The sequence below is a fragment of the Schistocerca gregaria genome, chromosome 4 (assembly GCF_023897955.1).
Source record: "Schistocerca gregaria isolate iqSchGreg1 chromosome 4, iqSchGreg1.2, whole genome shotgun sequence".
NCBI lineage: Eukaryota > Metazoa > Arthropoda > Insecta > Orthoptera > Acrididae > Schistocerca > Schistocerca gregaria.
In genome coordinates this window covers 258,723,894-258,751,845 of record NC_064923.1, presented here as the reverse complement: position 1 = coordinate 258,751,845, position 27,952 = coordinate 258,723,894, and the positions used below count along the sequence as shown (strand labels likewise).

The 27,952-nt window shown below is 39.6% G+C and overlaps 1 protein-coding gene across 3 annotated transcripts in view; it reads right to left on the bottom strand.

The window, feature by feature from the left end:
• Window positions 1–24,032, bottom strand: part of LOC126268094 (E3 ubiquitin-protein ligase synoviolin B) — a 79,798-nt gene extending 55,766 nt beyond the window's left edge. Inside the window, exons 1-6 of one of the 3 annotated variants that reach the window (XR_007549088.1) lie at window positions 23,588–24,032; window positions 19,255–19,347; window positions 10,480–10,632; window positions 10,307–10,355; window positions 2,729–2,959; window positions 689–788 (exon numbers count right to left, since the gene is read on the bottom strand). Coding sequence is in view for 1 of the 3 variants with exons in the window: in XM_049973603.1 (XP_049829560.1) it covers window positions 689–788; window positions 2,729–2,959; window positions 10,307–10,355; window positions 10,480–10,632; window positions 19,255–19,347; window positions 23,588–23,716 (755 nt within the window). In the remaining 2 variants the exon portion in view is untranslated. The remainder of the gene's footprint in view (window positions 1–688; window positions 789–2,728; window positions 2,960–10,306; window positions 10,356–10,479; window positions 10,633–19,254; window positions 19,348–23,587) is intronic. The other 2 variants (XR_007549087.1, XM_049973603.1) reach the window with 2 other exon arrangements.
• Window positions 24,033–27,952: the final 3,920 nt, after the last annotated feature.

Sequence of the window (27,952 nt, the reverse complement as noted above, 5' to 3'; positions counted from 1 at the left end):
TGAATTAATCATCTTCATGAAACCCTGATGATCTTCCTGAATGTGGAGAGTTACTAATGTCAAAATGATACTGCTTAAAATGAGAAATCCATTTGCTTGCCATGCTCTGTCCAATGGCATTATCCCCATACATGGCAAAAATGTTTCTGCCTGCCTCCACTGCCGTCACCAATCTACTGAACTCAAAAAGAAGAATATGTTGGAAATGTTCCGATTTCTCCAGTTGGCACTCCATGAATATGTTGGAAATATTCTGATTTTTCCACTTGGCACTCCATTTTCTAGTGTCCACAGGTACACTCACTATCTCCAAATGAAAGTATATAGAATCAAATAGCAACAGTGAACTACAAATAAAAACTGATACTTGATAAATAAATAAACCGACAGCAACATGCACAACGAAAATGCTACAAACTTATGGACCAACCTAATATACACAAGACCCTAAAGCATGTGCAATGATTACACTAAACACAACTGAGAAACAGGAAAAAAATCTGATGCTTAATAATTTTTTCAAACACTTTGTATTTTTGCTTTAAGTTTTTAATCTTCTATTTTATGTCATGTTCTATATGTAGATAATGACACACAAAAGGCAGATTTGATTACATTTTAAATCATGGAAAAACAGTGTATTTTAAAGTATGTAAGAAGCTTGATGTGCTGCAGCCTGCCAACTTACCTCATAGTGTAATACATTGGACGGAAGGCAAACAATGGTAATGTATAAATTCGGACCATTATGGCAACAAATGTAATATACAGAATAACCTTGATGAAACCTGTTTGGGGCGAACAAAATGAAATGAACATTTTTACACCCATAAATGTGAAAAAAGGCTTAAGTTTCTGATTAAAAAGGTTTATACTACCATGTTACAACAATAATTGAAACTAACTGAACACAGATATTAAGAGTACTCATAAATGCAAAATATTACATTAAATAAACAAGATTATGACATTAGTGAGGCGCAATGAAGAAGGCCACAGATGGAATGTAAAAAAATATTTACTACAATTACACCATTTAATGTTACATGTCCATTTAAAACATTCCTTTACTGAGTACACACAACTGAAACAACATTCATTCAGAACACACATGCTCATGGAACACTTGATCACTCAGTGCCTGCAGTTGCCACCTAGCAGTTTATTTTATTTCTGCAGAATTTGTCCCATCAATTTCATTGTTACTTGTGAAAATAAGTATCAAATGGTACATGTGCAAGGTTGGGTAAGCTGGATGGATATTAAGACCATTAACACAAAACTTTTTAACCAACAGTGACTAGAGAGCAGAGTCCGCGTCAAACAGCAAAACTCAGTGGTTTATGAATTGTTTCACGTTTTCTTCCGTGAACAGTGCAGTGGAGGAAAAACAAAATAAAAATTTCAATGTCACAATGCAGCCACCTGGGGAAACATTTCCATTACTTTCTTTCCTTTGCTTTTGTTTATGTGAAATGTTAGTTTCTTTTACAATGCTCTCATCTTCCACTCAGCTGATTATTTTTCTGAAGGTCGTAGAAGAAACATGTTTGTTGGTGTCAGAAAGCTGTTATTTGTACCTGTCATTGTAAAGAGATCACTCACCACTGAAATAATAATACTATCTTCTTCTCAGGGAACAGTGATTAACACCGCAATGCAGGTTCAAAATTTCATGCCAAATACTTTCAACATTCCCTTGTGAAATAGTCTTGAGGTGCAATTTTGCAACTTGGTACCCATTTGTGTGCCAAATTAGTATGATGAACTTTATTTTGTGACAGTGGTGAATGTGGACAGATGATCACATAGCATCGGGTCATCTTCAATGCTGGTTCAATGTTCAACAAACTGCCTAAATCACTTGAATATTTACTGTTTTGACACTGTCACATTTCCATATAACTAATGCATAACCACAACTGATGACTTCCGCAGTGACAAACAGATTATGATGTTTTCATGTTGCTTGGTAGATGTCTCCTCATTTGAAGATTTGACAACACAAAAACATGAAGTTGATCACAGTACCAATTACTTGACTAATGGCAACTGTACAATACTTTTTACCAGTTGGGGGCCTTCCCTGTTAGTAGTGCATACACAATAAACATGAAATACTGTCAGTGATTGTCCTGCTATCAACTTCATTTTAGTTCCAACAATCTTGTGACCCCTTACGGCATTAGCAGTACACGGATGTCTCAAATGTGCTTTTTAAGTAGTGTTATAATAATGATGGCTGCTGGTCTCATAGAAGCATATGGCAATTAATATTAGGTATTAAATAGAAGAATACTTTTTTATTTCCCACACAGCTATTTTTATCTAAAATTGAGACAAATGTATCCATCTACTTTTGCAGATTTCAGTTAAAGCCAACTTCAAGCACCAGCTCAGGAATCCATTCCAATTACTAGTTTTGTTCACTGTTTGTGAGTTGATTTGAGCATATGGTTGTCTGCAAACACTGAAATTATATGTATCACATATGATTCTTCATAAATACTTCTTATTAGGCACTATACCCAGATTTTAATGACTATGGGCATTATATTCCCATGACACAAATTTGAACATTGTAGTCTACTACTTCTCTTTCAATAAAAAACAACACATTCACCTATGAGTTCAGTCAAAGCAATGATTATAAAACTAACCAACATTTACTTTGTTACATTTAAGCAATGCAGATAATTAGTAAAGAAGCACAATTTTCTCAACTAACCCATAACAAGTTCAGTATAGAGAAGGAAAACGGCCTTGTTTTCCCATGGACTATCACTGTTGAGATCGATCGTATGAAGAGTGTATTTTATGGTTATATTGAAGACGATAGTGAGCAGAATAGCATATTCAAAGCCAAATACCAGTTGCACTGATGCTCCTTTTGTTACTGTGGAATGGTATGCATGCTCAACAAAATGCATATCAAGTCCCGCTAACATCATCAGCAGAGCTGTAACAAATAAAAGAAATTCAAAATTTATAAACTACTGGTATTCTTTAACCAAATGAGGGACACTTAATTTCTTTGTATCAAACATCAAATTACACATGCCAGAACATATTTTCTATTCAAAATGGAAAAAAAAGTTTCTCAGTTACCTTGCATGTCTCTATCAATGAGTTATAATATGAAGTTTTTATATAAATATGAAGAAAATTACATAATTTATGATAATATCTTATTTAAAAGGCAAAAAAGACACTGAGTTCCCAACCTTATATTGCAAATATTATGTAGCCACACATGTTCTATGGAATCACAAAATCTCCATACTAACATAGGATGTCTCAGGTGGAATGGTCAATATTGTGAGATGACAGGAATGATCATTCAAAGCAAAACAGGGCAATAAACATGGTCTCTAAATTACTTACCTTAAGGGCTATGAGCATGTCTTCATCTTCAATATCGTGAAGCAAATCTCTTCTACTGCAATTTTTTTTGCTTTCCATATTTTGAGAGGTTGTACTATGGACTAAAACAAGAAAAAAGTCCAGTAAACATGGGCTTTAAAGTGCATACGTTAAGATCTTTGATCACTTATCATCTTCGCTACTGTGAAACACATCTGTTCTACTGAAGGACAACTCATAGCTCTTTAGGTATGCATTTAAGAGCTCATATTTACTAGACTTTTTTGCTCTGAATGATCATTTCTGTTATATCCCTGAACACTGACCATTCCTCTTAGAACTATTCCTCTGTATAAAGCTGTTTACCCACATATTCATTCATAATGCAATTAATATACACAATGATAATGTTTACAACCAAAATATATGAAAATAAATCAGATTTCTCACTGCAGCCTCATGTGACTGTAAACTTACTTTTAATTCATGACCTACAAAAAGAGTTTCTCAGTCATTATAAGAGGTTCTATCTACACTTCATATACAATGATAAAAATGATTAAAATTCTTCCCAAATCAAGGTCACTTAAGCCCTTAAAGTACAATATCATAATATTAGAAGCCACTTATGTACAGTTATCCTGATCAGCCAAAGGAACCAGAGGTTTGCCACACTTTACAAGATACTTCAATAATGTCACATGCTCCAAAGCTTACATTAATCTTGTAATTGGATACTACCGGGTAAAATTGGTTACTTTCTTAGTTACGGACATCATTTCGTATTCATAGTACTCCCATTCAATACACAAAGTGAAAACATTGTCAGAGCCATGTCCTTATGATAATCCAGTGAAGATACTTTCCTGTAAACATCATCATCAGCAGCAAGCAATCTGACAGTGTTGCTGACTCTCTCTCTAATAAATCATTTACATATATAGTGAACATTATTACTCCCTAACATTTCTCTGCAGCATGCCAAACATAACGTCCACTTCTGATGAACACCTCACGTTCAGTATTACATACAGATGACGTATGGTGCCAGTGTATTGTACATTAACATGTTTTATTACAAATTTATTACTACCTCAGAAACGAAAATATGTTTAAGATTTTCTTGACTAAGTCCACATTGATGGGAACCACATCATTTAGGATTTTGTGGAAGGGGCATTAGCATATATCCCCCTCTGTCTTTTTTATGGTGTATTCTTATATTACGACTTGTTGCCAGTCTCTTTGTTATGGATATATTAAACAAAAAGTATATCTCATCCAGTCTAATCTAATCACAATGAAACATGTGAAACACAGTCTGGTGATCCACAGACTCACAATACACTTCACAGGCATGGAAGTCCGTTATCCTATATTCTTCTTGGATTTTCCTGCTATCAATGGTAGGCTGTTCAGTGGCTACCATACCAGATTGCTTTCACCACTGCAAACTCGGGCAACTGAAACCACACTGCGAACGGCAGCACCATTGCATGATGTGAGTGGCGACTGGGAGGGGGAAAGGAAGAGGCTGGGGTGGAGAGGAGGAGGGATAGTATGGTGGGGATGGCGGACAGTGAAGTGCTGCAGGTTGGGCGGCAGGCAGGGAAGAGATGGGGAGGGGTGGGGGGTGGAGGAGTGGATAAGGAGAGAAAGAGAGAGAAATAAATAACAAAATAATAAAATAAATAAATAAATAAAAGACTGTGTGTGGTGGTGGTGGACTGATAGCTAGCTGTGTAGTGCTGGAATGGGAGCAGGGAAGGGGCTGGATGGGTGAGGATGGCAACTAAAAGTTCCCATAACCCTCCTGGCCGCAACCTTCGGTAGTTGCTGTCCTCACCCATCCAGCCCCTTCCCTGCTCCCATTCCAGCACTACACAGCTATCAGTCCACCACCACCACCACCACCACCACCACCACCACACAGCCTTTTTTTATTTATTTTATTATATTTTATTTATTTCTCTCTACTTCCCTCCTTTTCCGCTACCCCCCCCCCCCCCCCCCCCGCCTCCCCCAAATCTCTTCCCTGCCCGCCGCTCAACCTACAGCACCTCAGCACTTCACTGTCCGCCATCCTCACCATAATCCCTCCCCCTCCCCTCCCGAGTCTCCAACCACACCCCCCCCCCCCCCCCCAGTTGCCACTCCCATCATGCACTGGTGCAGTGTGGTTTCAGTTGCCTGAGACTACAGTAGTGTGTGAGAGTTGCATGTGTGTGTGTGTGTGCGTGCGTGTGTGCGTGTGTGCGTGCATCCCAGCCGCCCCATTGTAGCTGGTTACCAAGCCCCCACAGAACGTATCTCTGCCTACGTAGATCAACACCTTCAACCCATTACATGCAGTCTCCCATCCTTCATCAAAGACACCAACCACTTTCTCGAACACCTGGAATCCTTACCCAGTCTGTTACCCCCGGAAACCATCCTTGTAACCATTGATGCCATTTCCCTATACACAAATATCCCACACGTCCAGGGCCTCGCTGCAATGGAGTACTTCCTTTCACGCAGATTACCTGCCACCCTACCTGAAACTTCTTTCCTCATTACCTTAGCCAGCTTCATCCTGACCCACAACTTCTTCACTTTTGAAGGCCAGACATACCAACAATTAAAGGGAACAGCCATGGGTACCAGGATGGTCCCCTCGTAAGCCAACCTATTCATGGGTCGCTTAGAGGAAGCTTTCTTGGTTACCCAGGCCTGCCAACCCCAAGTTTGGTACAGATTTATTGACGACATCTTCATGATCTGGACTCACAGTGAAGAACAACTCCTGAATTTTCTCTCCAACCTCAACTCCTTTGGTTCCATCAGATTCACCTGGTCCTACTCCAAATCCCATGCCACTTTCCTTGACGTTGACCTCCATCTGTCCAATGGCCAGCTTCACACATCCGTCCACATCAAACCCACCAACAAGCAACAGTACCTCCATTATGACAGCTGCCACCCATTCCATATTAAACGGTACCTTCCCTACAGCCTAGGCCTTGGTGGCAAACGAATCTGCTCCAGTCCTGAATCCCTGAACCATTACACCAACAACCTGAAAACAGCTTTCACATCCCGCAACTACCTTCCCGACCTGGTACAGAAGCAAATAACCAGAGCCACTTCCTCATCGCCTCAAACCCAGAACCTCTCACAGAAGAACCCTAAAAGTGCCCCACTTGTGACAGGATACTTCCTGGGACTGGATCAGACTCTGAATGTGGCTCTCCAGCAGGGATACGACTTCCTAAAATCCTGCCCCGAAATGAGATCCATCCTTCATGAAATCCTCCCCACTCCACCAAGAGTGTCTTTCCGCCGTCCACCTAACCTTCGTAACCTCTTGGTTCATCCCTATGAAATCCCCTAACCACCTTCCCTACCCTCTTGCTCCTACCCTTGTAACCGCCCCCAGTGTAAAACCTGTCCCATGCACCCTCCTACCACCACCTACTCCAGTCCTGTAACCCGGAAGGTGTACACGATCAAAGGAAGAGCCACGTGTGAAAGCACCCACGTGATTTACCAACTGACCTGCCTACACTGTGACGCTTTCTATGTGGGAATGACCAGCAACAAACTGTCCATTCGCATGAATGGACACAGGCAGACAGTGTTTGTTGGTAATGAGGATCACCCTGTGGCTAAACATGCCTTGGTGCAAGGCCAGCACATCTTGGCACAGTGTTACACCGTCCGGGTTATCTGGATACTTCCCACCAACACCAACCTGTCAGAACTCTGGAGATGGGAACTTGCCCTTCAGTACATCCTCTCTTCTCGTTATCTGCCAGGCCTCAACCTCCGCTAATTTCAAGTTGCCGCCACTCTTACCTCACCTATCTTTCAACAGCATCTTTGCCTGTGTATTTCCGCCTTGACTGACATCTCTGCCCGAACTCTTTGCCTTTACAAATGTCTGCTTGTGTCTGTGTATGTGCGGATGGATATATATATATATATATATGTGTGTGTGTGTGTGTGTGTGTGTGTGTGTGTGTGTGTGTTTTATTTATTGTGCCTATCTACCGGCGCTTTCCCGCTTGGTAAGTCTTAACAGTTTAACACTGCACAGAATAAAATTAAAACATTGAAAAAATGTTATTATTAGTAGGAATCAATCTCAGGTTGACAAATTATCAGTCTATGCTTTAGACCAACTTGCTCATAATGGAGCTTCTACAATGGTGCTTTAAAAATCCTTCATACTCTATGCTTGCACAACACTCTGGATACAATTTCAAAGAAAATTACCGAGCTTTTGAATTCAGTAATCTGTGGCAAATGATTCACTTCACATCAACTATTTGCCCAGAACATGAAATGCCCTTTCTAAAACCATGTTGATATTCACCTAAATTAGACTACACTGTTGTTTCTATCTGTTTAGTACAATCTTGGAAAATATGTTATATGCAACTAGTTGCATGAAATTCCTCTGTTACTTTTTACATCTTGTTTATTGGCTTTTTTTTATGTAGCAGTTGTATCAAGGCCACCTCCCTTTCTCCTGGGAGTTTTTCAGTTTTCCAAGTTTTCTCAAAATTGGAAAATTTTCTTAAATTTACATAACTTTTTTTTTAATTTTTGGTAGAAACCATTTCAAAAGTTCTGCTGTAACTGTCTTCTCGAATAGTTTTCTAAGGTTTTAATAACTTATTCAATTCCTTTGATAGCTGGGAGTAAATCATCATCTAGATTTTCATAGGTATTGGAGTATTTGAGTTTATGAATTTGTTCTGCACAATTAAGAAGCTGATCAAAATATTTTTCAATTACTTCAAAATTATTTCAAAATTTTTATGCAAACCAAATTGGTGAGTCTCATCCAATACTCTCTGTTGTTAGATTTACATCTGAAGTACACCTACCTAACTCAGTCTCACTTCCTCCTGTAAAATTCTACTGGAAAGGGGTCTCTTTAGCAGACTGTATACAGAAAATGCTTTCATACTAAATTTCCTCCTATACTCACTTGTTTTACCACCATCCAACCTACCAGATAGTAATCATAAATAAATCGAATAAATTATGCTTACATCTGTAAACTAAACTGTTATTTTTAAATTTTAAATTAATGGTTCGACACTGTGAAGGAAAAAAAAATGTTAATATTAGTGGGAATCGGGCCCGGGTTCGCAAATTACCAATCTAAGATTTAGATAATTCACCCACGGTAGAGTCATGACAGCAGAGCTTTAAAAATTGCTCCATTCTCTATGACTGCACAATAAGCCACATGCAGTTTCAAATAAAAACACTGACTGGTGCTGTGAGCAATATAGCACTTTTAGTGCCAGAATATATGATTTACATCAAAGCATGCACAGTAGAAAACAGACAACTGTATCACTTCTCTGACTTGATCATAGTGAAGCTGACTGTCATTTCAGCACTCGAGACTGGTTTCTAGTTCTCACACACAGAGCACTAAGAAACACATTTTTGTCCATTTTATTTGAATACCCGCATGCATTCAAAGAGAAATGGCAATTTTAGTGTGATTTCTGGTTCACATTCGAAGCAAAATGTGCTGTAGCACATTAGCACATGATAACTGCCTGCCAATATTTCACTGTGTATTGGGCTGTAACTGTTCAGATGTCATTGACCATTCACTGAGGTAAGGTGTCTTCCTTTTTTGTCTATTCCATCTTTGCCTTCTCAGATTGGTCAGTCAGCTGCTTAGATGATTGCAGGAACTTCGTTGGGGCACAGCTGTTGATGATGAGAGAGAAATTCATCAGCTCCACTTTTAAGCTTCTCCTTTTTGACATACCCCTCTCTCCATGCTAGGGATCATGCTACTTTAGGTAACTTCTGCTAGAGTTGGCAATAAGCAACCTGTGATCAACTACTAAGTTTCACTGAGAGCAGTATCTGGCACTAAATGACCTGCACCAAACTGAGGAAGCATATTTAGAGACAGAAAAATACAGACCCAACACTTAACTGATATTGGTCTACAATTCTGTAAATCCATTCTTTTACCATTTTCCACAAATTAGACTGTTCTATCAACATAAAAGTTAATGCTCACAGCTGCATCATTTGTAAGATAACTGTTGCTGGATGAACAGAACTGGTATTTCAGCCAAGGTAGTTGTGGCTTGCCTTTGCGTCTACTGGTGTACTGTCCTGTCAAGGATCCACTTATATTTCATCATGACACCTTCCACTCGGAATTATACTAAGCCACTTAAAAAAAAGTTCATCTGATTTAGTCCCCATGGTGGCAGGATTGGGCAGCTTTATCAGACTGGTTTGCTGTGGTGGAAGAAGTGGGGATCTGCTGCTGACTGTAGCCAAATTTGGTACAGGCCATAACTGGCAGTTCACAAATGTCATGTAGATTACAGTGGTTGCTGTTTTCATATTGTGGAGTATTGGGTGTGTAATGACTTTTTAAACTAGTAATACTCTAATCTCAAGTTGTTAGTGTGGCCTGCTGGGCACTGATAGCTGACATACACGATGGTGCAAGCTTACAACCGCCTACTCTATTCAGAATGTTTGGGTGTTTTAAGATTTCAGTGGCCTCCCTGATCCCAACACACTAATATTTCTGGCTGCTAAGTACAAAGGCACCTTTCCATATTTCTGGGACAAACTTTTCAATAAATTCCACAACAAATCTTCCCAGAATGGCAGAATAGATTTCATGTGGGAGAGTAGACATATGTAGCCCACCCATAATTTTTATAGCTATTGCTAATTAGAATGTGTAGAGTATAGCTGGTATGTATATCAATGGCCACAGTTATTAATTAGTATACTGAGGAACAAGAATAACAATTAATGAAACAGTGGTCATGAAAATTTCTGTTACCACGTTGACACCCCAATGGTAGTTCAACAATTCATATGAAATTAGCACATCTCAATAAAAAAAGTTGTGAATGATGTACTAGTTCTAGACAGAAACAAATTATTTACTTACATACAATTCGGACGTGGAAAAGATGAGAGAGAACTGGACTACGTTCCATCTGAAACACACACAATAAATGCAAACAGGAATTTATAGCTGTAAAAGAAATGTTTCACAAGTTTCTTCCAAATACTGAAAAAGTGATGACTCCAGAACTTACAAAGTATGACTCCAGAACTTACAAAGTCAACACGATCCTCAGCTAGCCAATGGAAGCATTTCAGGAACAGAAGCAGTATGAAGAGTGCCACAAACTTTGGACTGAAGTCATCTCTGAACATAGTGAAAGCAAGGCATGTTTCTGTCACTGCATACCATGATCTTTCTACCAGATGCTGCAAAAATTAAGAAGATATATACTGAGATGTATTAATTTTAAACACAGTTTCCATTCAAAAAGCTGTACTGTAACTTATCCAACTATTGATTATATATGCATTTGATTACACAGAGATAATTTTTAAGATCTAAAATGCTTGTATCACCTTCCCTCTCACAAACAAATTTCAGAACAAAGAAGGAAACAGACTGATCATCAGTCGCAAAAGCACGAGACATTAATTCAAAGGAGTATTGACTGCTGGAATGTTTACATGTAGCATGTGCCAATGTCTTTGACAAGAGATACAGACAGCTGGGCAATTGAATCTCACTTGAAAATAGTGAATTATTTATACAAACAATGGAAACTCCAGGTAGGAATATCAACAATATAAGGAAAAATACAGATTCCTACACAACGTAAAGATGACACACTGAGTTGCAGGCAGGCACAACGAAAAGACAGTTACACATACAGCTTTAGGCCAAAGCCTTCTTCACAAAAGGGAACACACACATACACATTCACAAAGCATGTACACCTCATGCACACATGACCGCCGTCTACAGAAGCTCAGACTGGAATGCAACTGTCACGCAGAATGAAGCAGCAATCTCGAAGGGACAGGGGAGGTGAACAAATAGCAGTGTACGAGGGGGGGGGGGGGGAGAAGAACACTGTCTGGAGGAGTGCGCAGAGGAGGGGAAAAAATGGCCGAGTGTGTTGGCAGAGGGTGGCACACAAAGAAGGTGAGGGGACAAGACTAAGGAGGAGGTGATAGGACAGATGGGGTGGTAACTGTTTGATGGAGAGTGTGGGGATAGTAGGTTACTGTAGGTTGAGGATGGGATAATTTTAGGAGCAGAGAATGTGTTGCACAGATAACTCCCATCTGCACAGTTCACAAAAGCTGCTGGTGGAGGGGAGGGTCCATATGCCCTGGATTGTGAAGAAGCCATTGAAATCAAACTTGTTATGTTCAGCTGCACATTGAGCCACAGGATGGTCTACTTTGCTCTTGACCACAGTTTGGCAATGGCTGTTCATCCTAGTGGACAGCTGGTCAAAAGTCACACCAATATAAAAAGCTGTGCAGTGACTGTACCAGAGCTGGTATATGACACGTCTGCTTTCACAGGTGGTTTGGCACCTAATGTAGTAGGGCAACCCTGTGACAGGACTGGAATAGCATGTGCTGAGTGGGTGGATTGAGCAGGTCTTCCACAGGAATATGATCCCCGTGGCACAGGGTTGGGATTGGGAATGGCATAGGGATGGACTAGGATTTCATGGAGATTGGGTGGAGAACTGAACACCACTTCAGGAGGGGTGGAAGGATCTTGCATAGGATGTCCCTTATATCAGTGTGTGATGGGCATCATGATAGGTAATCTAGGCCCTGATGACGGATGTGGTTCAGTTGTTCCAGTCTGGGATGGTACTGGATGATGAAGGAGGCACTCCTTTGTCGCTGGTTCTTGGGGGTAGTGGGAGGATTTGGGGGGCGGGGAGAAGACCAGTTTCTGCACTACGTCTGGGGGATGGTGTCTGTCCGTGAAGGCCTTGTTGAGACGGTCAGTGTACTGGCCAAGGGATTTCTTGTCACAGTAGATACACTGTTCTGGGTGGCCAGGTAGAACGAGAGTTATTTTTTTGTGTGGAAGGAATGACAGCTGTTGAAACACAGGTACTGTTGGTGAATTTCGTATAGATGGAGCCATCAGAGAGGATGTGGAGAACAAATGGAGGAAGTGGCTGGTTTGTCTGACGTGAGAGGTTAGATTAGGGACAACTGGTTGGAGCTGTTGGTATTCTCTCAGAGGGAGTACAATAACCCCCCGAATCAATTTCCCTCCTCACTCCCATATTAACTGGCACACCAACATTCTACACACTCCCAAAAATCAACAAACCCAAAAATATTGGACACCCCACTGTAGCTGGTTATTGTACCCCCACTGAAAGAATTAGGGGCTCAATGACCAACACCTTCAACCAATTGTCAATAATCTAGCCTACCACGTGTAAGATACACCCCTTTACCTTCTGGATTCATACTTGACATTGTTGATGCTACCTCCTCCAGGCTCCAAACCCACTACCTTATTCCTCATAGACCAGACTAACTTTATAATAACTCAAAATTACTTCTCCTTTCAAGATAGGATGTACAAACAATTCTCCAGCACAGCCCTGGGCACCTGCATGTCCACCTCCAGTGACAATCTATTTATGGGCCACCTAGAGGAGACCTTCCTAGCCTTCCAAAATATTAAACCTCTAGCTTGCTTCAGGTTCAATGATGATATCTTCATGATCTGAATTCAGAACCAAGACACTCAGTCCTCATTCCTTAGCAACCTCAACATCTTCTCTCCCATCAGCTTTACCTGGCCCTCCTCTATGCAGCAAGCTACCTTCCTGGATGTTGACGAACTCCTCCTCTCTGATGGCTCTATCCACACATCTGTCCGCATGAAATCCATCAACCACCAACAATACCTACATTTTGACAGCAGTTATCCCTTCCACACCAAAAAATCCCACCCATGCAGCCTGACTACCCAAGGATGTTGCAATGACAAGAACTCTCTCGCCCAGTATACTAAGAGCCTCACAAAGGCCTTTACAGATAGACACTATACCCAAACCAAGTCCTCAAAGAGATCTCCCACCCTCCTGAAGATGTGTGCTGTCACCCACCTCATCTCTGTAGCAGCCTAGTCCATTGTTATGCCATATCCACTCCCAATCCCAACCTCTTGCCACAGGGATCATATCCCTGTGAAATATTCAGGTGTAAAATCTGCCCAATCAGTCTACATCTACATCAATACTCTGCAATCCACCTTACAGTGTGTGGCATTTGCATACATACTCCACAAGCCACTGCACAGTATGTTGTAGAGAGTATTGTGTAAATCGACTAATCATTTCCTTTCTAGTTCCACTCTCAAACAGAATGAGGGAAAAACGGCTATCTGTATGTCACCATATGAGCCCTAATTTCTCGTATCTTATCTTTGTGGTCTTAGATGCAATATATGTTGGTAGCAACAGAATTGTTCTGCAGTCAGCTTAAAAAATTGGTTCTCTAAATTTTCTCAATAGTATTCCTTGAAAAGAACATTGTCTTCCCTCAAGGATTCCCATTTGGATTCCCTAACATTTTTCGTGTTGTTCAAATCTGCCAGTAACAAATCTAGCAGCCCACCTCTGAACTGCTTTGATGTCTTCCTTTAAACTCAACAGGTATGGATCCCAAACTCTTGAGCTGTATTCAAGAATAGGTTGCACAAGCATCCAATATGCTGTATACTTTACAGATGAACATCACTTTCCTATAATTCTCCCAATAAACCAAATTCCACCATTCACCTTACCTACCACAATCCTCACATGCTCGTTCCATTTCATTTTGCTTTGCAACATTATGACCCGATATTTAAACAACATGACTGTGTCAAGCTGCATCCAAACATTATGGGTTTGTTTTTCCTACACATTTGCATTAACTTACGTTTTTCTACATTTACAGCTGGCAGCCATTCATCACACCAACTAGAAATTTTGTCTAAGTCATCTTATATCTCCCACAGTCACTCAACTTTGACACCTTACCATACACCACAGCATCGTCAGCAAATAACTGCAGATTGCTGCCCATCCTGTCCACCAAATCATTTATGTATGGTTCAAATGGCTCTGAGAACTATGGGAATTAACTTAAATGATTGTAGTGAATAATAGCAGTCCTATTACACTTCCTTGGGGCCCTTTGACAATACCCTTGTCCCTCATGAACACTCACTGTCAAGGACAACATACTGGGTTCTGTAACTTAAGACATTTTGAAGCCCCTCACAAATCTGTGAACCCATTCCACAGGCTTGTACCTCCTTTGACAGTCTGCAATGGGACAATATGTCAGATGTTTTCCATAAATCTAGAAATCTGGAATCTGGCTGTTGCCCTTCATGTATAGCCTACAATACATCATGCGAGAACAGAATTTGACATGAGCAATGCTTTATAAAACTATACTGATTTGTTGACATAAGCTTCTTGATTTCAAGAAAATTTATCATATTTGTAGTGAGATATTGGCCTGCAATTTTTTGGGTCTGTTCTTTTGCCCTTTTATACACAGGAGTTACCTGTGCTTTTTTCCAGTCACTTGAGGCTTTGCACCTGGAGAGAGATCTGTGATAAATGCAAGCCAAGTAAGGGGTCAATGCCATAGAGTACTCTTTGTAAAACCTTACTGGGTTTCATCTGGACCTGGTGACTTACTTGTTTTCAACTTGTCATTTTTCTGAATCAGGGATGCTTGTCACTGCGTTATCCACAGTGGAGTCCGTTTAATGATCAATAAATGGCACGTTTGTGAGGAGTCTGTTAAATGATCAATAAATGGCACGTTTGTATGATTCTCTGCTTGAATGATTCCTTGAACATGCAATTTAAAACTTTGGCTTTCATTTTGCTACCTTCAACTGCCACACCAGACAAGTCAACAAGTGACTGTATGGAAGCATTAGACCCACATAGCGATTTTACATAGGACCAGACTTTTCTTGGATTCTCTGCTAGATCTTTTGCTAAGATATGACAGTGATAGTAGTTGTACGCTTCAAGCAAAGATCTTTTCATGGGTGTACAAATCTCTACTAGTCTTTTTGTCATTTGCGTGTTCTCTTTTGAACTGAGAGTGCAACGGCCTTTGCTTCCTCAGCATCACAATTTACAATCTGCTTAAACTTTACCCATAATTCCTCTATGTCTATCTTAACGGAACTAAGCGATGTCCATTCACTGTCTAAGTGAGATGCTAACAACTGCTTATCTGCCCTTTCTTGCAGGAATAACTATCATAACCTTCTTAACTGATTTATTAATTTTCATAGACATAATTGCTGTAATGAGATCATGCTCTCTAATTCCAGTTTTTATACTGACACTGTGGATAAGGTGCGGTATATCTGTAATTACCAAGTCTAACAAATTTCCATTGTGTTTAGCCTGCCAAACTGGCTGTTCCAGACAATTTTCAGGTGGCATGTTCAAAAGTACTATGCATAATTGTCTGTCTGTACCCCCTACAATGAATCCATAGACATCCCAGCCTATATTTGGTAAGTTAAAGTTATTATTTATTTATTTATTTACTGCAACTAGTAATAAATGATCTGGGTACTTACATGCTACTGACCGTAGACATTCTTTGAATGACTCTAGAATGTCACAGACTCGGGTGGCCAGTAAAACCATCCAAAAATTAACTTGGTCACCTAGACCTGTTACACACAACCAGATAACATCACTGTCACACTCAATTTCAACTTCAATAAGGATTATATTTTTCTGAACTGCAATGAACATTCCTCCCCCTATGGCCTATAATGTCTTTCCAATATACATATCATGACTCATTAAATATCTCAAGAGTTTTCCACTTTGGCTTTTAGCCAGCTCTCGGCCCTGTGAATAATTTCAGTGTAAGAACTTTCCAGGAGGCTAGTGAATTTGGTAACTTTGTTATGAATACTTTGATAGTTTACTGATAAAATTATTACAGTTGAAGTGTTTTACTATGAACACAGTCTGATTTCCTTTGTTGCATACTGACTGTCGAGTGTTCTTCACAGTACCTCAAACTACTCCCCAGCCTAAAAAACCATTGTGTGCATTCCACAAGCACTCCGCTACCCAAGTAGCTGCCTCCTTTGTGTACTGCACTGTTGACCTATCAAGGGAAGTCCTACTAATCCCCAACTGATAATGCAAATCTACAGTCAAGACTGCCACAGAATCAACGAATCCTTTGGTTGGGACCCTCCACCCGGTTCCAAACCAAAGGACCCCAACCAACTCTGTGAAGAAATTATGAGCTCTGCCTGCACACCACGTATAAGGCCTCCATCCACCCAGCACTTTCTATTCCAGTCCTGTCACAGGCTAATCCTACTCCATCAGAGATTGAGTCACCTGTGAAAGCAACCATGTCACATACCAGCTCTTCTGGAATCATTGCACAGCTTTTTATATTGGAATAAGAGCCAACAAGCTGTCCACCAGGATGAACTGCCACTGCCGAACTGTGGTCAAGAGCAAAGTAGACCATCCTGCGGCACAAAATTCAGCTGAACATAATACACTCGATTTCAATGGCTGCTACACAATCCGGGTCATCTGGTGCTCCCCTCCACCACCAGCTTTTCTGAACTATGCAGATGGGAGTTATCCTAAGGGGAACACTCCTTTAGGGCAGGATTGTGGGTATTTGGGAGATGATACGTGACTGGAGAGGCAAGACAACGGAGATCTGTTTTATACAAGGTTAAGAGGGTAATTTCAGTCTGTGAAAGTCTCGGTGAGATCCTTGGTATATTTGGACAGGGACTACTCATTACTAAGATGCAACAAGCAAGAGCAGGAGGGACTTATTGGTATGGAATGGATGGAAGCTGTCCAAATGCAGGTATTGCCGTGGTATGTTTGATATAGATAGAGGTGCTGATGGAATCAGCCTTGTGGTGGAGGTCAACATTGAGAAAGGTTTCTTGTTGTGTTGAGTAGCATCATGAGAAGTGAAAGAGGGAGAAGGTGTTGAAGTTCTGGATGAATGTGGGTACGGTGTTCTCATCCTTGCTCCAGATCACAAAGGTGCCATTAACAAATATGAACCAGGTGATTGTTTTTGGATTCTGGGTAGTTTGGAAGAATTCCTCTATACGGCCTAACAGGAATGAGCAGGGCACCATGAAGTAAAGAAGAGGAACTGTGGAGAGTTAGTGGAGGAAATGGTTGGTATTTTATATATAACAAGGTACGTTACAGGTTTTGTTTTGTTTTGGGTGCGAAAACAATTACACGCCCATGTCAGATCTATACAATACAATGACAGAGTGGAATTAAAAACAACTACACGCCAATCCCAACTGACAGAAGAGAAGACAGCTAAAAACAGGGATGTGGAGACAGATCTATAAAATCTGCCATAAAGAAATGGAGGTCCAGAACTAAAAATTAAATGTCTTTGCCATTTTGACACCTTTTCTGGAGCAGGTGGTCGTGGAAGGATATGGTCTATTAACTTAGCTGCAACCACTCTGCTGCTTTCTATGTGGGAATGACAATTAAGAAGCTGTGGCCGGACAAACAGTGGCCAAGAGACAGTTGGACCACACAGTTGCTGAACATGTGCCCAACACAGTGTGCTTCACTTCAATGACTGCTTCACAGCCTGCACCATCTGGATCCTTGCTACAAATACCAGCTTTCCTAAGCTGCAGAGGTGGAAACTCTCCCTCTAACTACCCCTTTCCCTCCTCCCACTACAGCACTACATTGCCTTCTACTACATCAACACGACCACTACTATTTTTCCCCATCTTTGCTTCTCTCCTTTTCCACTCCCCTTTCCTCCTCCTCTGCTTCTCTCCTTTTCTGCTCCCCTTCCCATCCCTCAAACCCCACAACTGCACCTAGAATAGGACTTCTACGTGACCCATCACATCCATGCATCATCCCTCAGGCAGCTCTACAGCTTCCCCCATAGGAAATGAGGCATTAGAGCACTTGCCCAAAAAAAGGCAAAGGTTCCGACTTTGAGTCTCGGTGTGGCACACAGTTTTGATCTGCCAGGTAGTTTCATATCAGTGTATACTCCGCTGCAGAGTGAAAATTTCATTTTGGCATATAAATCTACTTGGTGATGGAGGTTTAACCCTTCAAAATGTGTTGTGTATACAAATAAACAGCACCTGGGAACTGTAAACTTGTTGTTATATTCAATAGCATGGAAAGCATTTCTGAAGAAGAGAAATTTGTTAACAGTGAATATAGACTTAAGTACTAGGAAGTATCTTATGAAGGTATTTGTCTAAAGTGCAGCCTTGCATGGAAGTGAAACCATTTCACACAAAAGAAGAAGAGAAGCATTTGAAATGTGGTGCTACAGAAGACTGCTGAAGAATACGCCTTGATGCATAGATCATGTAACCAATGGCAAATTACTGAACAGACCTGAAGAGAACATTACACCAGTCTTCAGACTGAAAACAACAAGTTTACACACTTGGTTAAAACAATTAATTCTATTAAACTGAAGAAGCCCTGGAAACTAAATAATCTAGTTATTTTCTCTGTATGTGAGTACTGAGTAAAACATGACTGCACTGTAAACTTTGATGAAGCCATCTGAATGAAAAATACAGACATCGATTAAGCATCTGCCTGAGCTGATGATTTTGTACAGCATATTTATCCAACTTTTTAGGAAACAACTGCTCTTACATGTACAGTCCACACAACAAGTTATTTGTGGTGCTGAGTGTCACACAAGATGTCAATCTTTCAACACATACGGTATGTGATGGTACAAGTGTTAAACTGGAATTGTGGGACATGGGTCAAGTATTATTTCCATAAAGGCTGTAAACACATTTCTTTACAAATTGTAAAACATGTTTACTCTTTGGTTCAAAAGGTGGGACAAGAGCTAAGAAAAGTTTAAATTACTGCAAAACAGATATCCAGTTTCCATGACTGTCAGTGTTAATAACATCCCTCACCATCAAAAGTAAGGAGAATGGTTTTTATTGGTTTCAATGTTAACATCAGATACACTTACCTCGAATTCAGCAGCTCGTAACTGGCCAAAGAACACTTTCCGCATCAATTTTCCAGCAAGTATAACAAGAATAAATGCCTGAACATAAATCACCTGCAAATAAGAAAATGATTGAAAACTATGTAAGCAAGTATCCCCTCTAAGTAAATAGTATCCTGTCTCATTATACAGCAGGTGATACACATTAGAAATAAAATGCAGAAATATATTTATATTTGGGGAAAGGGAGGGGGGGATTTTATGGATACCATGAACTGAGGTAGATCTTTTAAAAAATCTCACAAAATTACTGAGTGATGACAAATGTTATGTAAAAAATGTTATCAAAAAATAAATGATATTTTTCATCATCATGGGCTCATTTCATACCATCACTTTTTAAAAGTGGACTGATCTTATCTAAATTTGTTAGTTATCGGTAATAACTTTGTACAAAATGCTATTCAACAGTTCATGTGTAAGTAACTGCACAGAAAGGAGAACAAACTAATACAGAGAGAATTAACCTAATACAAGGAATTTGGAACATTGGGATTTGATGCAGCTTTTGAACAAAACAAGCAGAACAGTTTCAATGTCATTTGACATCCTCAGTTAGAAAATGATAACCTCTAGACTTCTCCATGCACTACAGTCTTCAGTGACAAGCACTCATGTTTCTTCTGCAGTATGAATTATAATATTATTCATAGCTTCTGATGAATGCTTTGGAATATAAAAATTACTTTTTTTGATAGCTTGCGGAAGAAATTAACTAAATTTCAAGGCCACAAATGAGATGCAATATAATTTTCTCTCAATTCCCCATTCTTAAAGCCTCCAACATTAGTTGCACTCTCTCTCTCTCTCTCTCTCTCTCTCTCTCTCTCTCTCTCTCTAAGCGACAGCTCTGGGGAGTATGGTGGATGATACAGTACTTCCCAGTCCTATCATCCAAACAGAGCAGCCACACCGTGTGCTGTATGCGCCCACGCATTGTCATGCAAAATGATGGTTCGGTTGTGCAGAAAGTGTCGCCGCTTCTTTTGCAAAGCTGGTCACAGGTGATGCTCAAAAAACAAACAGTAATACTGTGCATTGACGGTATGCCATGGAGGGATGTAATGCATTATGATAACACCATCACAGTCATACATGAGAATCACCATACTGGGGCTCTGACACTCTTTCGACTTTCACGGCGACCCATACTGATGCCATTCATTGGATAGACATTTCAGTTTTGGCTCGTACAATGTGGCCCATGTCTCACCCGTGTTATAGAACGGCATACGAATGCTTCTCCTTCACACTCATTGTGCTCCAAGTGTGTCTGGCCAGTGTCGTAACGCATCCATTTCTGCATTTCCGTCAAGTCATGCAGAACCCACTGTGAAGCAAATTTTTAGCATGCCCAGGCGTTCCTTCAGGAGGCAAAGCACAGTTGTATGCACTAATCCGGTTTTGTGGGCGAGCTCACGAATTGTATGGCGTTGATCACTGTCCACTAATGGAACAACAGCATGCACTACTTCTTCTGAGACGTTAGGACGACCTGCCCGATGCATGTCTGCCAAAGTCTGCCGACCTTTGTTGAAGGCTTTCACCCAACATGCCACTGTTCTGTAACAGCAATGTCGATTCCCCGCACGCCTCTTGAAGATCCTGATGACACTGTTGTGCTGTATGACCTCTGGCACATACAATCTTGATCCAACATTGGCCTTCCTCTACAGTCTGTTCTCCCCATATTCTCCCCTACTGCCAAATTAATAACTCCTTGATGTCTCAAGATGTGTCCTATTAACCTGTTCCTTGCTTTAATCAAGCACTTTTCTCCCCAAATAAGTATTCAGTACCTCTTTATAATGAGATCAAAGAAATAAAATATCTCCTCATTAGTTATCTGATATGCCTATCTAATCTTCATTATTTTTTCTAACATTACATTTCAAATGCTTCAGTTGCCAGCTCATCTTGTAGAACAAAAATTTCATAGCACAGTTTGCTCCTCAATGACCTACTTATCTTACAGTATCCTACTGGTAACAAGTTGATACATGTCATGTAACTTTAATATTTTTCTTCTTCTTTTTCTTTTTCCATAATCTGGCCTGAATTTCAGGCTTTCTGACCATCCTCAAGGGACTGTGGTCTGTCCAGGCGAAAGAGTGCACATATGGGCAAATTTACTGCAACTAACTAAATACCTCACAGCAAACTGCCAATGAAACAAAATTTTGTAAAGTTTTGTAGTCCTCTAGTCACTAAACTAAAAGAGCTCTCCGTATATGCAACATACTGCTATGGCACCTACCAATATTCACTGAAATATACTGACAGTTTAGCTGCTGGAAGATTCACGACATGAGCCTGTTCATAGCTTGTGAATCTGGCTTGAATTAAATGAGGTCTTTGATACTCAAGCTACACTAGATGCCAAAACAACTATTTGATAATCACATTTTCTGGCTTCACAAATACACAACCGAACTGTCAACATAACCTAAACTTTTTTTTTTTTTTTTTTTAAAAAAAAAAGGTCTTAAAAACATTGCCCATATTCATTTCTCTTTCAGTTGTGCATGTCTTATGACACATGTCACAATACCAACAGGTTCTGTTGAACCCCAGTAACTATAAAACTAAGAGTAAGATGCTCGTCATACACTATTTGATGAGCATATCTGGCTAAAGATGACATAGCAAGCACTGTCCTGTTTCAGTATTAGATGCTTTGTCGTTTCATTTTATATCCCACTATAGCAATCAATGACTGTAGCTTAAAATACTCAAATATTGCTGAGTTATTACTATATTTTTGATACTGAACCTTGCTGGAAAACATGAAAACAGACAGCTCATAAAATATATGGAGACAAGGCAGCCGAGTCATCAAATAACACTCATAGGACTCAGAGAAGCTGTTTTCATTGCATGACTGACATACATTCACAGAACACGGAAATGACAATCACACATAGGATTCTTTGGACATTACTTTTATAAATGCAATGTTAATGCCTTCATTGTTGCCTCATATTAATGTAATTTATAGTATTATCTTTCTTTCTTTTTATTACATGGTGTTTTGTAAATAGAGCACTACTAACTTGTTTTGTATTCAAATTAACAACATTGAAAGACTTGCTCAACATAAAATTAACTCACCTATAGAACCTGTAATGTATAATTTAATTTTTTTGTGTATGATAAGTGAGTGACCTGTCTTTCAAATGGTTGGGACATAGTCGACTTGTGTCTCCCTAAGCATCACAAGAAATACTACTGTGGATAGGGGATCTACAGTTTGATGTGGAACCTGAACCACTTATCATTCCTGGAGACTATCCCTATCACTGACAGGTGTACACTACTATAAAGGCAGGGAAATATTCAGTGGTATGACTGGGTTTTGTTCCTTTCCAGGCACACACTTTTCCACAGGACCACCTGGGCAGACTGCTGGTTCTATAGTAATGTAATGTTAGTTTGTAAATAAATTAGAGCCTATATGTTCAGTTGTCACTGTTTCACAGCAATGATCTATTAATCATAATACATTTTTTTGTATTTATTACAAATTCATTCTCATCAGTTATGAAGCTTATAGACTGATCGAAAATACTAGGTGAGCTTTCTTCTACAGTCACAATATGCAAGCTGTAAATGGAGTACGCAATTAAATTCCTGAAAGTTTCACAAGATTTGTGTGAACTGGAACTTCTATGAGGAGCATTTACTGGCGAGAATGTGTCAAATTTTTGCTGATGCTGTGTTATACTGTCAATGGTGATAATTAAATAGCTGATCTGCATATTCTTATCCCTGGCCCTAGCATTTCAAATCGCCTCCGTCCATAAATACAGATATTTTCTCCTTGTAAGCATGTGTGTGTTCAACTTGTGAACAGTTATATTGTTTCTTTAAAATTATTAAGCAGTTAATACTTTATGTGATACACGTTACTGGTATCTGACGTACTCCGTACTATGACAAACAAATGTTGGTGTAATATAACGTTAGCTGTCGTTGGACATACTTGTTGCTGAACGACAACAATCCTCAAAACGCAACTCTAGCTTTGCGCAATGCTCACGTATTCGGGGCGCTCAGGTTGAAAAACCACATTACCTTTCACAGCATGTATAAATTACGTCTGCGAACTTGTAAACAAACATCGCGTCACACAAACACCGCACATAAAAAATTTCAGAGGCATCATCGTTAACCATGATGGTGTACGCCTAACTGCAAACATGAAATATCGTTTTCTGTGCTTTCTAAGTTGTTAACTATTAGAGAAACAATAATTTTGGCGATATAAATATTATTATAATGACTTGGCACCTACCGCCATACTCGGATTTGATTTTGTGATGTACACAATAGACGGATAAAACTGTTTCTTTTGGTAATATGCATTTCCAATTACTATACTTGTTAATCCAAGGCTAATAAGTGTTATTCCAAGCGACCGCATCTCAAAAAATTTAGTGTCGTCTACTATTTTCAACTACAGCTGATCTCACATCATCCACAACTCAAAATCGACTACAGAGCACTCAGCGGTTTTGAATGACACTACGTGTCATGATCGTCCTATGTTTCAACACTACGTGTTTGTAAATATGTTGCTAGAATTTGGCGGCTGGTTGAAACTCTTGTGAGTTGATTTCGTCCGTAATTGTGTAGTAAGATATCACATTCCAGATTTGCTTATTTGGTAACTAGATAACTGTTAACGCAGCAAAATTTAATAGCTATCGAATTACGAAACGAAGAATGACTTACGAAATATCAAACTCTCTGTTTCTGCAACTCTACGAAAAGTGTATCGTTGACGAAACATGACTCTCACTTCTTATACAAAGTTGACATTGCAAGAAGTGCGGATAACCTGACTCTCAGTTACGTCCATCTACATCATTGTATCCTTTTTATCCAACATCCTCCATGTGTAACCCTCAACAATGTGAAAGCCCACCCAATGCAGGCTATTTTCAAATATTCACCGTCCCGCAGCTGAATGTGACTAAATCATCTCTTTTCAACTTCATCTAATATTCAGACTAGACCACTGCCCTAGCATTCTACCCTACCCTCCTTACTAACTACAGAGCCGTTCAAGCAGTCATACGTTCCGCGATGGATACGTGTAATAATGGCAAACCCCACTAGCTGGTACAAAGTGAAGTACCGTCTGCCATGTAGTCCACAGTGATTTGCAGGGTATGGATGTAGATATGAGCAGGAAAAAAAAAAAATTGCATGATTATTTACTATTATTATGTGGTTGTTGTTCATGTCCTGGAAATTGGAATTAATTCTCAACTTACAATCATTTATTTATTTATTTTTTTGCTGATTACATCTTTTCGAATACAGAAAAAGACAAAAGAAGTGTGTTTAGTTGAGCAAATAATTATTGGAGGAGATTTAATTTGGCCCATTTTCTAGACATTATCACAGACCATTTTGATAAGTGCTTTCATATTTGTTTTACTGTGTCCCAGTTGGTGAAGTGCAAAGAAATATGCAGCTCTGGCACATTCTATCCGTACACATTGGAGAAGAAAGAAAAAACAAAGCACTCTTGAGTTCAGCTTATTTGTGAAATGTAGGATATATGCCTTCCAGTCTGTTTTCATCCAGATGTAAACCCCAGAATTTAGCTACAAGTTTTGATGATTATTCTACACCTACATACATTCATACACTGCAAACCATTGTGAAGTGGATGGCAGAAAGTACTTAGTACTGTACCACATGTTGGGGTCTGTTCACGTTCCAGTCACTTAACAGTGGTCAAATGCCTCGTTATGAACTATAATTAGTCAAATTTTGTCTTTGTGGTCACTACAGGAGTTAAATGTAAGTGGCTGAAGTATCTTTCATGATTCTTCACTCAATACTGGATCTTGAAACTTCGTAAGTAGGCTTTTGGAGGATAATTGGCATCTCTCTTAAGGTGTCCACCAATTCGAGTTTCTCAGCATTTTCATGGCGCTCTCCTGTGAGTCAAACATACCTGTGATTACTGTTGCAGCTATTATTTGTACATATTCAATTAGCCCCATTAGTCACATATGGTACAAGTTGTCCCAATATTCTAAGATGAGGTACACATGTGTTTTGTTAAGTCTCCTTTGTAGAGTGACTGCACTCTTGCAGTATCATTCCAATAAACTAAAGTCTGCTGCATTCTTTAGTATAGCTACTTTTATTTCTGTTTTCCACTTTTACTTCCATAGTAGATGATTCGAAATTTTGTTCAACATTGACATAGTAAAGTTCTTTTCCAATTTTATAATATGGACAGATTTTTGTGTCAATACAAAATGCTCTAACTTATGAGTTCCTTTTGCAGTGGGAACACAGTTGTGACACATACCTTCTTGATGTAATTGTCGAAAAACTGAGACCATGTAACGGACTTCTCAGGATTTTGATCAGTTGGTATATAGTACTTGATTCAGCACATTTGCTCTTACTGCAGGAATGGCAAATTTTCAATTCTCTGCAATGAAATATGTAAATTATGTATAAATGCAAAAGAATGAAATATCTCATAACTGGAACAATGGAAGCTTCATGAGACTGATCATTGATGATGCTGTTGTCTATTGGGAGGTTGCGATGCCAGAAAATGTTTGGGCCACTGAGACTCAGCACGTCCAATAGGTCCAATTTGTGTCTCAAATCTATCAACACATGGTTGATCTGGTATGGGTACGGGTGAGGGCAAGGATATCGAACACAGTGAAAGGAGTCCCACCCAGGGCACAGAAATGTGATATAACAACTTTAGAATCAGTGGAAGTTAGAGAACAGTATCAGGAGAAGATAACTCAGATTCTGGAAAATGCTGGAGAATATAATAATATCGAAGATCAGTGGGAAGCAATAAAAAAGACGGTGGAAACATCAGCAAGAGAGATACTTTGAATTGGGACAAGAGAAGTAAGACAATCATGGTTTGATACTTTTTGTGAAATAGTAACTGAAGAAAAGAACAAAACATATAGGACACTGCAATCACACTGTACGAGGAGGATAGTAGAAGAATACAAAGAAAAACGGAAGATTCAAAAGAGGACTCACCGAAGAAAAAAGAGGGAATGGGTGAAAGCAAGTGTCAAAGAAATGGAGCTCACGAGAAGAAAAAATGAAATAAGAAAATTCTATAGAGAGGTGAATGCGGCACGGAAGCCTTTGGTAATAAAACAAGCTTAATAAAAGATGAGACAGGGAATATAATAATTGAAGAGAAGGGGATATTCGAAAGATGGCACAGGTATTTTGATAGTCTCCTCAACCCTAGAATAACTATACAATGGAATCCAACAGAAATGAATGGGGAAGAGAACCCAGACAACAACACTAATCCACCAAATATAGAAGAAGTGAAAACTACCATGAAGAAATTGAAAAACAACAAGGCGGCAGGGACAGATGGTATTCCAACAGAGCTGTTTAAGCAAGGAGGCAGAGACCTGGAACGAAGCCTTCTGGAAATGGTCACCAGAATATAGGAAGAGGAGAAAATGCCCCAACAATGAAAGAGGGTATCATATGTCCCATATATAAGAAAGGAGATAAGATGGAGTGTGACAATTACAGAGGGATCACACTACTTAATTTGGGAATCAAAATATTGTCTAAAATACTATTTGACAGAATACTCCCAATCATACAGAGGGAGACGGGGCAGTACCAATGTGGATTCCTTCCCGGGAAGTCAAGTATAGATCAGATATTCACCTTAAGATAAATCTTGGAAAAACAAACGAATATAGGGTTGGCATGCATCACCTCTTTATAGATTTCGAAGCAGCTTATGATAGCATAAATAGAGAGCAGTTATATCAAGCTCTAGATGAACTGGGAATCTCGAGAAAGTTGGTAAGGTTGGTGAGAATGACAATGAGTGAAACACAAGGTAGTGCAAGAATAGGAGGAATGATGTCCAATACATTGAGTATTAAAAACGGAGTGTGACAAGGGGATGCATTGGCATGTCTTCTCTTTAATGCTACCCTGGAGAAGGTGATGAGAAACGCAGACCATCTGAATAGGGGAACGATCTTCTATAAATCAGTGCAGATATTTGCCTACGCAGATGACGTAGATATAATAGCAAGAACCCAAAAAGCAATGAAAGAGCCATTTACAGCTCTCGAACAGGCTAGTAGGAAGATGGGGTTAATTATTAATGAACAAAAAACAAAATATATGGCAGCTGGAAAAGCACATAGAGAAAATATGCCAAATGCAATAACAATGGGCAATTATACGTTTGAGAGAGTTGAACATTTCAAGTACCTGGGCTTGACAGTTACGCATCTAAAAGATACCTCCTACGAAATTAAGCAGAGATTAATACTGGCCTATAGAGCCTATTTTGCCCTAACAAATTTCTATCTTCAAGGCTCCTGACTCGTACCACTAAATTAACTGTCTATAAATCACTTATACGGTCACTGCTTACATATGCCTCTGAAGCCAGGACATTAACAACTAAAGATATTGAAACACTGGATGCACTTGGAAGAAAGGTACTTAGATGAATTATTGGCCTAATCTGTAAAAGAAGGAAGATGGAGGAGGAGATACAACCATGAGCTGTATATCATATACAAAGACCAACCCATCAGATAGATAGTGAAATCATCCAGACTGAGGTGGGTGGGACATGTGATTCGCATTAATGATACAG